The 16,338-nt window shown below is 38.4% G+C and overlaps 1 protein-coding gene across 3 annotated transcripts in view; it reads left to right on the forward strand.

The window, feature by feature from the left end:
* LOC135218244 (AP-3 complex subunit beta-2-like) overlaps positions 1-16,338 on the forward strand; it is a 694,745-nt gene that overhangs the window by 435,109 nt on the left and 243,298 nt on the right. For all 3 annotated transcript variants that reach the window (XM_064254405.1, XM_064254407.1, XM_064254406.1), the window contains one exon: positions 4,398-4,550. In XM_064254405.1, coding sequence (XP_064110475.1) covers positions 4,398-4,550 — 153 coding nt within the window. The remainder of the gene's footprint in view (positions 1-4,397; positions 4,551-16,338) is intronic.

Here is a 16,338-nt window from a genome sequence, read left to right on the forward strand (position 1 = left end):
TGTATGTGATATCACTCCTGCACATCACCCTTCCCTTTGTAGATTGGGACCATTCGACTATTTCTTCACGTGTCTGGCATTCTTTCTTGGTGATATATCTTAGTCTTTAAATCTCACAGCTATGCCTTCCTCTCCTAAACAATTCCACACTTCAGCTGGTAATCCATCAGGTCCCACTGCTTTCCCTTTCTTCATTTTCTCCAGTGCCTTCTTAAGGGGGCCGGCCGGCTAATGCCGTTTTTAACGACAGGACTTTGACATTCATACCACTTAATAAGGTGACTTGGGACATCTCCAAACCGCATATGATTTTCGCCTCTGACCTTCGGTTTTGTGACGCCAGGGCAATTTATCCTGAAAATAACCATATTTGTAATTCTATCTCCTCCCTTGATATTTAATATTAAGACCTGGGATTACTACCATATATAGACCTGATGTCGACCTCCAATCAAATGGAGAGTTTTTTTTTTCTAAAAGTCATTTTTTTGCTAGATATGAATTTTTCAATATGGTAAAAAAATAAACCCTATAAATCACGAGAAAAATTTTTATAAAAAAAAAAGACGAAACAAAAACTGGAAAAAAGGGCTCTATTTGATTGTTCTATAATGTCTTTTTGAGTTATATACCAAATTCCAATGTTATAGCTTTAAAACTAAGCGAGGAGATAGATTTTGAAGGTCAATAAGTATAGTTTTGAGATACGGGCGTTCAAAGTTTTCCTTCGTATTTCTATAAAGACTGTTAATAAATAATGATTATTATGATTGTATATTTCTTTTTTGTGTATTAATAAACCAAAACTATTTTATTTATCATAATTTAATCATAAATGATGATCCCTTTGCTCATATATTGAAGCCTGGGGCACTGCTTGAGGCAAGATGGGGCACTCCTTCCTACACAATTCTCTCTCTCCCCTTCACTTACTCGGCTTATTACAGCGAATTTTCTTCTGTATCTTAGCGAGATGTTTTCCTTGTATTTTCCTCTTTGGCATGATGACATTCTTGCCGAAACAAAGATAAACAAACTAAATGCAAGAGAATGTCAAAGGTGAAACTCGAAGTTGTACTCTCTTTTTACAAAGACAATTTAATAAATCATGATTATTATGAATTTCATATTGGGTATTAAAAAACCAAAACTATGTTATTTATCATAAATGAAGATCTCTTTGCTCAAAGATCGTAGCCTTGGGCACAGTGTGACGTGTGCTGTCAGGCAAGAAGGGGGCGTTACTATGCAACCCTCCCCTCTCTCTTCACTAATTACGCGTATATTATGATATTCTGTAATAATACTTGAGCGATTTTTCTTCGTCTGTATGTTAGCGAGATGTTTTCCTTGTCTTTTCCCAATTGGCATGATGAACTTCTTGCCGAAACATACATAAACATACGTAAAAGCAAGTGAATGTCACGAGGTGAAACTCGAACGTGTAATCTACTTGAAGTCTATGGTCCAACTGATTCATGATTGAACCAGATACTCGCTTGAGTCGCTTCTGCGAGCCACGGAATCTCTACAGATGCCATTTCTCACAATTTTTTTGCCAATAATTATCAAAATTTACGATAACAGAAGAAATATTGCATTTTCTTGTACGGATGAATGTTTTAGGCTTATTGAGTTATGTTTACTAATTACCCTGTAACTACGAAAGTAAGAGGAATTTTGACGAAATATTTTGTATACATATTCTCAATTGCCATATGAAGCTCCATGAATTTTTTCATGACTTTGCATTTTTCGCCCTATACCACCATATATAGGGGTTCCGGCCGGCCCCCTTAACCTCTTCTGTGCTGATATCCTGGACTATTCTTTCTTGAGGGTTTCCATCTCTTATTATTGTTCTGTGGTTTTCTTCATTTAGTAACTCTTCAAAGTACTCCTTCCATCTAGCTGTTGTGTTTTCCTCTTTAGATAAAACTCTTCCATTGTCCTTGATCTGTTTGATATGTGTTAGATCCTTTGATGATTTATCTCTGCTTTTTGCTATCTTGTGTATTCTCTTTTGACCTTCAGCTGTTGTTAAGTTCTCATAGAGCTTGTCCATTGCAATTGCTTTTGCCTGTGCTACTGCCCTTTTAGCTTCTTTATTTGCAGTTTTCCAGGCTATCCTATTTTCCTCAGATTAATTCCTGTCATAGGCTACTCTTGCTTCCTTCTTTCTCATTTGGCCATTCCCTACCAGATCTTTTAACCCAATAATTCCTCTGCCATTTTAAAGATCATTGCACTATTTCCTGTCCACCAGGTGTTCACATCTTCTACCAATCTGATACCCCTAAGAACTGCTTCCTTAAATCTCTCTCTAATTTCTTGCTCTTCTAATCGCCACCACTTTATCTTTGGTTGTACCACCTTTTTCCCCATTCATACTGGTCATAGCAAGAGATCTGACACTACTAGTGTTATCTGCTAACACACACACCTTTAATGACCATACAATTCTTCACTTCTGTAAAATGGTTCCTTCTGCACATTAAAAAATCTATTTGTGTTTGTCTTCCCCCACTACTATATGTACGTAAAGACCACCAAACCTTAGTATATCTGTACAGGATGAAACAAGTTGATGTCAGGATTGCACAAATGGTAGAGGAGTCGAGTGATTTTGATTTTGTTGGGGAGTACATCCCAAGTAAGACAATGTTGTTGCGGACATGATGTCTAAACTACCTGGGGAAGGGAAGGAAGAAAACAGTAGACATAAGACCAGAGCATTTGGCGAGAGGATTGGTAGTAGCTCATGAGAGTAGAGGAGGTGGTGACTCAATGTTTGAAAGTGTGTGGTACAGATTGAATGATTTGGTAGATAAGTGCAGGTGCCCGGAAGTGTGAATGGACTGAGGGCTGAAGTAATTGAGGAAGTTTGCAAGAGCTCTGGATGTTTGGGAATGTAAAATGTTGAGCGGTATTGGAAGACTCTGAGAGCTTTGGAGTGACCCCCTTTCAGGAGGTTTTGGTGGCAGTAATTAAGAAATATAAGGTGATTGTGTCCATACATGTTGGGGAAGAGAAACCTACAGTGTATTGGCATGAGGGAGTGAAAGCATAGGTGCCCATATGTAGGGGCAAGTGGGCCACTTCCCCCCCTCCCAAATCATGGAAAAAATGTATATATACATTGTACAGGTATGTCACCAGTGGAGTTTATGTTTGGTAGAAGCCTACGCTCTCAGTTGGATCTATTATGGCCTGCTGATGGTATATAATCTAGGGTTACGAACTGTCAACAAACACAAAGGACAGAGCATACAGGCACTCCTCGCAAGTTGCACCCTCACCTGAATCACCAGTAATGATTCAAAATCATACCCCAGGTGGTTCTAAGTGGATGCCTTCCACTGTTTTCAAGCAGACGGGTCCCCTATTCTACAAATGTGCTTTACCCTCAGGAAATGTAGTAAGGAGGTACCAGGACCAGATGATTACTAGCACTGTTCCTCTATCACCTCAACAGACCATCTACCTGTTGATGCTTCAGCTAGTTTTCCGACTAGGCCACTTGTTTCAGATGAAGCAACACAGTTGTCTTCTCCATCTATTCAGGAGAATGTGAAGCCTAGGTATAAGAAGGTCCTCTCAAGTTAGAAGTAAGGTATTCTTAGGATTTTTGACGATTTTTGACAATTTTCCGGCTTACGACGATTTTCAGTTTATGACGCATCTCAAGAATGGAACCCCCATTGTAAACTGGGGACTGCCAGTACTTTAATATACACAGAGTGTATATTGCATTTGCATTCATTTGTGCTCTTAAAACCCTTCAGATCCTTTTGTATTGCAGTTGAAAAAGTACCTCAAAACTTGGAATTTTTATATTTTTTCCCACCTTATTGAAGGCATCATTCCGAGACATTTGTGACTTGGCAATAAATCGAGCTTTGGCAATTCTTGACACAATGACGCATTGTGTAATGCAGTTGCTGTTTTTGCAAGAATTATGCAAGATATTGGGAGCTTTGGGGGTAACTTGAGATGTTTTAATTTTTCTTGTTTGTTTGAGTAACAACTCAGTTTTCTATAAGATAGAAATAGTGAATAACTTTAATATTGCCTCCCCCCAAGGAATATGGGTAATATAAGTGGTTTCAGCTTTATATGAGCTCCAAAATGTTGTGTAAAATTATCATGAGCCATAAATACAAACATCTTATTTTACTGTGATGGATTCTTTTTAGCCCATTTTTATTTTATTAGCTGTTTCCATAAAAGCCTTTTCTGTCGATGCATACGTATTGCTGTCTAATCTCTGCTAACACTAGTGTACCAAGTAGTATACTTGGTATCATTAAATAAGTCTCAGTTTGAAATATGAAAATTATAAAACATTTTCTATTTGTTCTTGTTCATATTTCATTTAATCACCGTTTCATTCATAGGTGGTTTTAGCAGTAGCACAACTTTATCAGCACATAGCCCCACGATCTGAAGTTTCCCAGGTAGCCAGAGCACTGGTGAGGCTCTTGAGGTCCCACCGTGAAGTTCAGGCAGTTGTCCTCACTAATATTGCATCTATGTCTACTCGTCGAAAGGTATGTAAATTGAAGTAGTCTTTATAGAAATATCAGATGAGATGAGATTTAATGCCCTAATTAATTTTTACTATAACTGGAACTCATGAGGTTTAGTAAAATATTTGACACCTGCTCAGATGCAAATAAAAACATGTAATGGAGTTAGTCATAGAATTTTAAGATTCCCATCACCTGTCACAAGCACACGTGTGTGTTAACCAGCTGAGCTCTTCAAATCAGTCAATGAGAGATTAAAGGTGGAAAATAGAAGTTGTAAAATGTAACCATATTGTAGCACATGACAAAATCGGGTAGTATTTGTGTAATTTTATTCCTTATTCTTTTCTGTCAGGAGTTTTAAGGTAGTATTAACATGTTCAAAGTCATTTTTATTTATTTGTTTGTATATTGGGCAGCAAGGACAGTAATAATAGTATATACTATATAGGCAATACTTTTTGAGGCTTGGTTTTTAGTAACTATATATTAAATCAACAGCAAATGGAAAGTTTGTGGGAGTTAGAATAATTATTTTTGGTTTGTTATGGGAAATTCCTGTCCCACTTTTGGTATTTGGCTTACATATCATTTACTCCTTTTGTTCTGTGTGTGTGTGTGTTTTTTTAATAGTTTCATGCCTAGTATGTAGATGTGCCATGTTTAGGCAAATGAAATTCCACATTTTTGTTAGAGAGTTATTACATATTAGGGCAAAATATCTGACTGTGACACTGTCTACGTAAGCTCTAAGGCATCGTTAAGTCTAGGGCACCATAATATGGATTGTGGCGCCTGTAGACTTTTGAATTTAGTGACAATTTTTGGTTACAGTCAAGCCCCCAGGAACAGAACCCCTGTTGTGGTATACATACCCCTTGAATCCCTTGCTGAACTATATATATTATATATACTATATATATATATATATATATATATATATATATATATATATATATATATATATATTATATATATGTATCTGTATATTATATATATATATATATATATATATATATATATATATATATATATATATATATATATATATATATATATATATATATATATGTATGTATATATATATATAATGTATATACATATATATATATATATATATATATATATATATATATATATATATATATATATATATATATATATATATATATAATGTTATATATATATGAATAATTATCACATCGAACCGTGATCCATTTATATATCAATTCAAGCTACAAATGTCCTTTAATATCTAAATTCACTTTACCTCCCAAATGATATATTTTCATATATGTACCGAAGGGGAATTTTTAAGTTGATAATAATTTCGTCCCCCCATGGGATTGAACCACCGTCCAGGTGGACGGGGACGAAATCAGGACAGTCAGTGATGCTATCCAATCAGCCAACAGATTGGATAGCGTCACTGACTGTCCTGATTTCGTCCCCGTCCACCTGGACGGTGGTTCGATCCCATGGGGGGACGAAATTATTATCAACTTAAAAATTCCCCTTCGGTACATATATGAAAATATATCGTTTGGGAGGTAAAGTGAATTTAGATATTAAAGGACATTTGTACCTTGAATTGATATATATATATATGTGTGTGTGTGTGTGTGTGTATGTTTGTATGTATGTGTATACAGTACGGTCCCAAAATATGTGTGATCGGATTGTGCGGTTCCCCATTTATGCGGTTGCTAGTTCTCAAAAATAGATTTTCTGTATCTGCGAAGCCGTTCAAAGTCTGCGAGTCACACCGAAAACGTATCAAATCTATTGTCTTTTCAAGTATTTTAGGTGAGCAGGGGGTGGGGGTATGCGAGAGAAAGAGTTCCTGCTCAACCGTGGCTCAGCCATTAGCTAAGACGGAAGGCTCCTCTTCATGCATTTGTGACGTCATAGCAGTGTGTATGAATGATCGGTATCATCATCATCGCCTTATGTATTATTCAGATCTGCGAAATGTATTCTGATTATCCGCATCATGTATGCATCTGCCTAGAAGTCGAAGAGGAAGACTTATTTTCTCAAAACTAAAAAGCTTGTCCCTAAATTAAAGATGAAGGAAAGAGTAACTTCCCTTTTGGCAGCAGTCAACAACTTGAAATCCGTCATCACTAAACATGAAGTAAGAATTTTTTTGTCTATGTTAACTTGTTTTGACTTAAATTTGGCATGTGATAATTTATTTTTTCATATTGTTGAAATGGATTTTGATGAAAATGATTAGTAAAAGTGATTAACAGAGAAACAGATGTTTTGAGAGAGAGAGAGAGAGAGAATCGTTTGATCTAAACTTTTCAAGAAACAGTTATGTTGAATTTTGAATTTTTATAATTTCTTTTTAAGAAATTGTAATTTCATATAAAATTTCGAATTTTCATCATTCCTTTTTTACCGAAGAATAAACTTTAATGAAAACGATTACATAGTCAACATGCCGGACAAAGAAACAGAGACAGGCACTTGTAACCTAGTTTGTTAAGCCTAACATGAGTGAAGACACGCACGATCCGCTAGTTCCTGAAACCTCAAATGGTTCACAAAGCCTTCCTTCAGCAGAAGAACTCTTAGTGGAGGATGAGATAGAGGAGTTTGAAGATTCTTTGGCAGAGGAGAGGTAGAGGAAAATCCATCCTAAAGGTTTTTTTAAAGGAAATGACTGTATCGTACAGTACACTTCCACCCAATAGTGGCATTGTTTATGTGTGGGAGTTTTCACCATCCTGTGTGTAATTTTAGACTTTTCCAAGTCATTCAAACCTTTTTAATGTTTTATTTATCCATAAGAACAATTTCATATTAGAAAAAAATAAAATATAGTACACAGAAAGTATTGAAAATGGGTAGTAAAAAAGTTTGACTGGGTAAGTTGCCGTTTGCCTTGGCCCTAATGGAATTATTCCCATAAGGTATGTGAATTGAAATCTGTGATTTTTCAGTTCTGCGAGGCCGTTGATCGACCAGATTCTCGCATAATTGGGGACCGTACTGATAGTATATATATATATATATATTATATATATATATATATATATATATATATATATATATATATATATATATATATATATATATATATATATATATGTGATATATATATGTATATATATATATATATATATGTATATATATATATATATATATATATATATATATATATATATATATATATATATATATATATATATATATATATATATATATATATATATATATATTATATATATATTTTATATTATATATATATATATATGTGTGTGTGTGTGTGTGTGTGTGTGTGTGTGTGTGTGTGTGTGAGTGTGTGTATATGTATATTGTTACGTATATAGCGGGCCTTGAGAGAGGCTAGATACGTAAACGGAAGTGATTGAGGGATTTCAAGAGGGAATTGCTTTAACTTACCGTAAACTGATAGTTATTATTAATTTCTTTAGAGGGAAGGTCGCCAGAAAACTCAGCTCGTTACTTACAGCTATTTATTTACAAAAAGGCCCGTGCTGGGCTTGAGAAAAGGTAAATGATGGCTCCACTGGAGCTGTTATAGCTGGTTTTCATACACTTGGGGTAATGCACACTTGCGGGCAGAGAGACGGCACGTGACTCATGGAATCTGGAAAAGAATCCCAGATTAAACGAGATAAAAGGAAAAATGACTTCTTGCTTTGATTAAGGCTGATTAATTCTCTAACATTGGGGAAGGTAAACTCGAATGGTTCACTGAGGTATGCACGAAAGCTTGGTCTTTAACAAGTCACAAAGGGGAGCACGTGGCCCGATGAGGACAAAGGGCTTTTGATGTAGAAGGGGTAAAAATGAGAATTGAAAATGAATTTAGCAAGAGTCGTATGGTAGTAAAAGGTGCTGGGTTGAAGTTTACACTTTCAGACGTACCTTTATGCAATATTCAGTGTATCCTTGTAGAAGAATGCGGCCTGACCTCTGTTCAGGTCTGGGGTTCGTGTCCACCAGTACGCCGTGGGTAGGCCTAAGTTTTGGGAGGCTGGCCGGCTGGACATCTGTCCTGGACTACCGACTGCAGTTGACTGAGATCGATACTCGTTGTTTTTGAATCACGGGGCTTCCAAAGACTGCCTCGAGCATCGCCTGAAAGGTGGTAAACACAACGCCAGCAAATTGGGAAGGAAAATAGGTCTTATTGTAGAAGTCCCTAAAATCCATCTCGAAGCCTAGCTACTCTTGTGACTTGCCTCTCTTACCCTAAGCTTCCGTCAGACCGGAAATATCTTCCCTACGACATACCCACTCTCCCAACAACAGTCGCCTTAGGAGAAGGCATGGCTGCTACTTTTATAATTAAATATCACTAAAACTCTGCTGGGAAGGCGAGGCGTTCTATAGACGTAGCAATATATATGTGTATGTATATATATGTATGTGTGTATAATATAATATATTTTATATGATATATATAGTATTATATATATATATATATATAATATATATATATATATATATATATATAGATATATATATATATATATATATATATATATATATATATATATATATATATATATGTATATATATATATATAGAGGCAGTCCCCGGGTTACGACGGGTTCGGCTTACGACGTTCCGAGGTTAAGGCGCTTTTCAATTATATTCATCAAAAATGATTTCCAGGGTTATGACGTTTTACAATACTCATCTGGCACAAGAAATATGACACCAAAAATGCAAAATAATCAATATTTGAAGGTTTTTTTATGACAAATGCAATAAGAATGCAGTCTGCATAGTTTTTAATGCACCCAAAGCATTCAAAGTGAGGCTTTCTTAAAATTTTTTATGATGTTCCAGCTTACGACGATTTTCGGGTTACAACGCGTCTCAAGAACGGAACCCCTGTCGTAACCGGGGACTGCCTGTATATATATATATATATATATATATATATATATATATATATATATATATATATGTATATATATATATATATATATATATGTATGATATGTATAAGAAATGGTACCTTGTTTGTCGAACGTTTATGTTGAACTTTCCGTTTCGTTTGTCAAACAAATGCTCATACTTCGAACTGTCTGATTATCTAGTTTTTACTTGTATTTGACAGTCTTCTGGGTCTTACAAGTTAAACTGTATTAACCCCTTCAGCACTGGGACGTACACATGTACGTCTTTTACAGTCCAGTAATAAAAGACCGCGATGTACACTTATATGTCTTTCATCCCCCCTCGAAAAGCAAAGCTGTTTTCTTCAGCTTGGATGGTTTCCAGACACAGTATTGTGTACGAGAGAGGTGCTGAAGCTCCACCCACAATTCATTCCAGCCAATGAGCGTCCGATGGACGTCGTGACATCATTTTCATATGGGATATTAGGAGGGGTACTGGCCAACACATGCCAATGCGCCTCAGGCTATTATCTGAGAAGGATGATCACGATTTTGTCCGTAAACCATGCAGATTTGAATTCTAAACCTTTTTCCCTTTTGATTCCAGTTATTTTATATGGTTTTTTTTCAGTATTATGTCAGATGGTAGTGTTTCAGAGTCAGGGTCTGAGTCCCTGCTAAATCTATCAGATGATGATTATAGTGATAATTTCTTAGAGAATGACAGTTACAACGAGTGTTTGGAAGACATTGAACCTATTGTCGTTGAAGGTTGGCTGTTCATAACTGATCTGGAAGTTGGAGGCAGCAAAGTCAATTTTAAACTTAACACAGGTGCTGATGTAACTATCATGTCCTGTGATAGTTACCAGAAGTTAAGGCAACACCTGCCACTACAATCAACGAAGCTAACTCTCGCCCCTCCAGGTGGAAGTGTGCAGACAGTGGGGGGGTGTTCACTGCCAAAATCACTTTTTTTAAGGGGCCAGCTTACGGCGTTAAAATCTTCGTGATTGACGGGGACAGGTTCAATTTGCTGGCAAGGGACATTGCTGCTATGATGCAGCGTGTTTCGTGCCTTGAAGAGGTGGAGCAGTACCAGAGTATTGGGGCAATGAAGACAAAGCCAATACACATCCATTTAAGTGACAACGTCAAGCCAGTATGCATTCCCACAGCTAGACACGTGCCCTTCCCCCTGATGGAGAAAGTCTAGGCCGAGTTGGAGAGGATGCAAAAGTGTGACGTCATCTCCCTAATTACGGAACCAATGTACTGGTGCTCTGCCATGGTCCCTGTACTGAAGAAAAATGGCAATGTTCGCGTGTGTGGACCTGAAGAATCTCAACACAGCAGTACGATGTCCACATTTTGCACTCCCAACGCTTGAAGACATAGGGCAAAAACTGGCCAGCTCAAAGGACTTCTCAACCCTGGATGCTGCATCGGGTTTCTGGCAGATCCTGTTGGACGAGGAATCTCAGAGACTTGCAACTTTCATCACACCATTTGGACGCTTCATGTTTAGGAGACTACCATTTAGCATTAGCCCCGAAATGACGAGTACCAAGCAAAGATGGTAAAGTTGTTCGGAGCTGAAGAGGGGTTAGAGGTGATCATCGATGATGTTCTGGTCCATGGCAAAAACCAGGAAGAGCATGACCGCCGGCTGAAGAAGGTGCTGAAGATCGTCGAGGAGGTAGGCCTGACCTTGAACAAGAGCAAATGCTAATTCTGGCCATCTTAAGTGTCCTACTTTGGTCATCTGGTTAGGAAAGATTGCATCATGCCCCACCCAGAAAAGACAGAGGCGATCGCCAGTTTTCCCCCACCAAAAGATATACGAGTTGATGACTGTCACGGGCATGTTCAATTATCTTGCCAAGTTCTTGCCGAACCTGTCCAGCACCATGAAGCCTATCTCGAGCCTCTTGAAGAACGATGTACACTGGGCATGGGGACCGGAGCAGATCAATTCATTCCATGCCGCAACGCTCACCTACTTTGAGCGCAAAAAGCTGACGACTGTCAGCGCTGATGCCAGCTCCTTTGGGATGGGTGCTGTGCTGTGCTCTTACAGCTGCATGAAGAAGTTTCCAAACCAGGACCTTGATGCCAGCAGAGTAGAGGTATGCCCAAATAGAGAAGGATTGCCTGACAGGAGTATGGGCATGCGAGAGGTTTTCTCAGTACCTGACCGGGCTCCCAACCTTTAAGCTTTTCACAGATCACAAACCACTGGTTCTGCTCTTATCATCCAAGATCCTGGACACAGCCCCCCTGAGGTGTCAGCACCTACTGATTAGAATGATGAGATTCAACCCAGAGCCAGTGTACGTTCCAGAAAAGAGCTTGGTAATTGCAGACGCGTCATCCCACAAACCTCTTGACAACAGCCCATGTTGACCTTGAGGAGGAGACCAGGAGATTTGTAGACTCGGTAAGAGCACATTGGCCAGCCTCACATGCAAAGCAGACAGAATTAATGAAGGTGACGGACGAGGATTCAACACTGTGTAAAGTCCTGGGCTTCATAATGGATGGAAGGCGTCGCCACTCTACAACTGCAGGACCTGAAATAGAGCCGTTCTTCCATGTACATGCCATGTTGTCAGTCGTAGACGGTTTTGTGACGTACGTCGACAATAGTAATACCAGAAGGAATGAGGAAAGACATTCTGGACAGACTCCATGAAAGCCACCAAGGGCTCACAAAGTGTAAAGAGAGGGCTCAGCAGAGTATGTGGTGGCCAGGCATCACCAGACATATCACAACTGCCTGGAGTGCCGCGAGAAAAGACTATCACAGCAACATGAGCCTCTTTTGCCAACAGAATTGCCAGAAAGAGCCTGGCAATATCTAGCAACTGACTTAACTAGAATTTAACAAGAAGCATTACTAAGTCATAATTGACTATTACAGCAGATGGATCGAGGTGAAGCCACTGGCAAGTAACACAACAGCAGCCGCAGTCATTGCCAGGATGAAGGGAGTCTTCGCAACCCATGGAATACCGGGCTCTGTACGGTCAGACAACAGAACTCAGTTCATGTCAAGTGAAAATGCAAAATTTTGCAAACAATATGGATTTGATTATTGCCACATCAAGTCCACATTTTCCGCAATCAAATGACCTTGGAGAGAGGGCAGTCCAGACTGCCAAGAAGATCTTGCAGCAAGAAGATCCAGATGTGGCCTTGCTGAATTACAGGAACAGGAAGCACTATACCACAGGCATGAGCCCAGCAATGCCACTCATGAAGTGCATGCAAGAGTCCTTAACCCAAGTGTGGAGAAGAGAGAGAAGTTAGCAGCCACTGACAAGGCTGCCAAGTACTATTAAGACCAACACCATGGTGCTAAACATCTCCCTCAACTTCAACCTGGCCAGCCCATATGTCTGAAGACAGACAACCAGAAGGGCTGGTCGCAACCAGGCATGGTCATTGAGAGAGATCAGGCCAATCGCTCCCACCCAGTAGAAACAGTACGGAGTGTTCTGCAGGGATGGAAAGTATATCCAAAAAGTGCCTGCATTGTCGGCGCCAATAGTCCCTCTACCAGAGCCTGAGGAGCCATGACCGGCACCAGCGCAGGAATCACCACAAGTCATGGAGCCTGCGACATCAGCGCAGCCTGCTATGCCACCGGCCAGACAGACCAGTCAGCAGGCAAGGAAACCTCTGTGCTGTCTCATAGAGGATGTGTAGGAAGTGTTTAAATAATAGTGCCCCATACAATAATGGTCATGTGCTAGTAACCTCTGACCTTCAAAGGATGCACACTTGTTTATTTACAGTGAACTTTTATTTGAGATATTGCAGTCAACTCTATTGAAATATTGCTGATTTCAAATGTGCTACCATTTCACTATTGTATATGTGTTAATTTACGTATGTGCTAATTTTGATTGATGATTCATAATATTAATGAGACAGTATCACATTGTAAGGAAATGCAACTCAGTATAGTTAGGCTATGACTATTGTACCATCATGTGTCAGTACATTGTGTAGGGTTGTGTGTGTGACATATATATATATATAAAGATATTAATTTTGTATAAGGGTTGAAACGTTTAAAGTAAAAATTTTTGTCAGCAGACTTGTTATGAATTGTTATTTTGTAATATTCAAAAGGCAGTCCATTTAATCATATAGTTTAAGTTCTTCCAGAAGGGGAAGGCGTCATATTCTCTACTACTACTACTAGTCTTGTTGTCACGCATGTGCAGTATTGCTCTCATTGTTTTCCCCCTCTTCAAGATCAACATGTATTTATTCAGTGCCAAATAAATACGACATAACAAGATCTGCCTTTGTTGTCCTTTATGCCAAACATGATAGCCTAATTAAAAAATGGAATAGATGAAGAGGAGGAAAAGAGGTTAACCTATTGTTATTTGTTCTTGTAAATTTAACTCACATAATACGTGAGTAAATTTAACTCACATAATACGTGAGATACGTGATAAAATCAATTTTTAAGGGTGAAAATTTGTGGGACACATGATATGCGAGATCGCGTGTTACGTGAGTATACTGTATACGGTAATGTATCGACTTGTTTACGCTTGTATTAATTTTTGGTAAATTTCATACAGATTCTACTGGAATACTGTATACAATATCACATTAAAACATCTTTCAATACATGTTATGATATTGAAATTTTTTTTTCCCACAAAATATCCTTGTAAAATGGGGGCACTTTTTATGGCATCCTTATGCTTTATGAATGTGGCATAGTTATTGTTGGAGTAATACCCGTCGAAAGTAGAACCCCATAAATGTATTCCTTTAAAATTGGAAAGTCCTATATTAAGGAAATCTAGTGAACCATTGATATCACAAAACCCTTTAGTTTGATAACAAAATTATACCAAGAAAATATTGCCCTTAGTAAACAACAAGGCTCGTCAGTCAAGCACAAATGGGAACTACTAATAATGAGCGGACTGCAAAATGTTTTGGGAGGCAAAAGTACCGTCTGAAACTGGCGGAAACACATGTACTTCATTTAGGTAACCGTTTTATAAATAGTAGCTTCAATTCTTAAACCTAGTTTTGATAATTTACGAAAGAAATGTATCACTGAATTAAGTTCCATTTGGCAACTAAAGACAGTGATGATGTCAGTAAAATGAAATCAGCTGATTATTTAAGAATTTAAACAAAACAAGAATGCAAGTCTGCTCAAAGCGCCTCAGTGGCGTGGTCGGTATGGTGTTGGTTGATTGATTGTATGGTGTTTTTACGTTGCATGGAACCAGTGGTTATTCAGCAACGGGACCAACGGCTTTACGTGACTTCCGAACCACGTCGAGAGTGAACTTCTATCACCAGAAATACACATCTCTCACTCCTCAATGGAATGGCCGAGAATCGAACCCACGACCACCGAGGTGAGAAGCAAACACAAAACCAACCATGCCACTGAGGCGCTTGGTATGGTGTTGGTGTGCCACCTAGGTGGATGCGAGTTCGAGTCTCGTACATTCCACTGAGGGGTGAGAGATGTGTATTTCTGGTGATAAAGTTCACTTTTGACGTGGTTCAGAATTTGCGTAAAGCCATTGGTCCCATTGCTGAATAACCACTGGTTCCATGCAATATAAAAACACCATACAAAAAAAACAAACACAAATCTGTTCATATTATAATTCAATAACAGGTAATAAAAATGCAATATGATTAGGTTCAGTAAAATAAAAGTTTTATTTAAAATAATCATTATTCTTAATACACAATTATTATTTGACTTTTGCTAAAGGATATCTGTCAGTGTAACAACCTAACCGGGGCAGCAACATTCTCTCTCTCTCTCTCATAGTGGGGTAGCGCCATCAGTGCATCTCCTTCGGTGCAATGTAGGCATTACTTAAGGTTCTTTGCAGCGTCCCTTCAGCCCCAAGCTGTGACTGTTCTCTTTCTTCCATCTCATTGTCCACCCTCTCCTAACAATTGTTTCATGGTGCAACTGCGAGGTTTTGTATATGAGACTTACCCAGTAATTATATAGCTATTAGTTTCCAACGTACGGCAGCCTGATTCTAATTTTACGGGTAGCGCTTCGATTGTTCGGTGTAAGCCTACAGTGCTGTCCCCCAACAGCAATACTAGGAACAATTTAGCAAAGCACTTCATTCTGTTTCTTACCGCACTTGACTAGGTATCAAGTGCTTGCAGCCAGGGTTGCCAGATTTCCAAGACTAAAAGTTGCCAATGATTGCTAAAACAGTTGCCAACCCCTTTTTCCACTAATGACCCTTGATTAATTTAGCCAAAAACATCCTTCCTTACAAACATTTTCTCTTAGTTACCTGCGCATTTGCCATAAAATGAGAGAAACTGTAATTTCACAGGTATTATACATTGTTGTGTTGAAACTTTGTACCAATACAAATAGTAGTTTTCGATTTGCATTTATTATCCCAGTCAGGGGCGTCATTTATGGGGGAGGGGCTGGGGGGGCATCTGTCCCCCTAAGACTCAACTTGCCCCCTCAAGCTTCAACTTGCCCCCCTCACGCCCCAAGCCCCAATAAGTAACAACAGCTGATTTTCCAATATTCCTACCAAAATTGAAATGTGTCATCACATTAAGTTATATCTATCTATCTATTAGCTATCAGTGAGGATGGGATAAATGAACTGTAGTGGGAGTCTATAGATTTTGTTGAAATACCTTTTGTGTCAATGACAGGGCTTAAGCCTACACGTCAAATTCTTATATTTTGAGGCAATTACAGGGCTTAGGCCTACACGTCAAATTCTTTTATTTTGAGACAATGACAGGGTATAGGCCTACACGGGAAATTCATATATTTTGAGTCAATGATAGGGCATAGGCCTACACGTAAAATTCTTATATTTTGAGGCAATAAGGCATAGGCCTTCACGTCAAATTCTTATATTTTG

Source organism: Macrobrachium nipponense, chromosome 9 (assembly GCF_015104395.2).
Source record: "Macrobrachium nipponense isolate FS-2020 chromosome 9, ASM1510439v2, whole genome shotgun sequence".
Lineage (NCBI taxonomy): Eukaryota > Metazoa > Arthropoda > Malacostraca > Decapoda > Palaemonidae > Macrobrachium > Macrobrachium nipponense.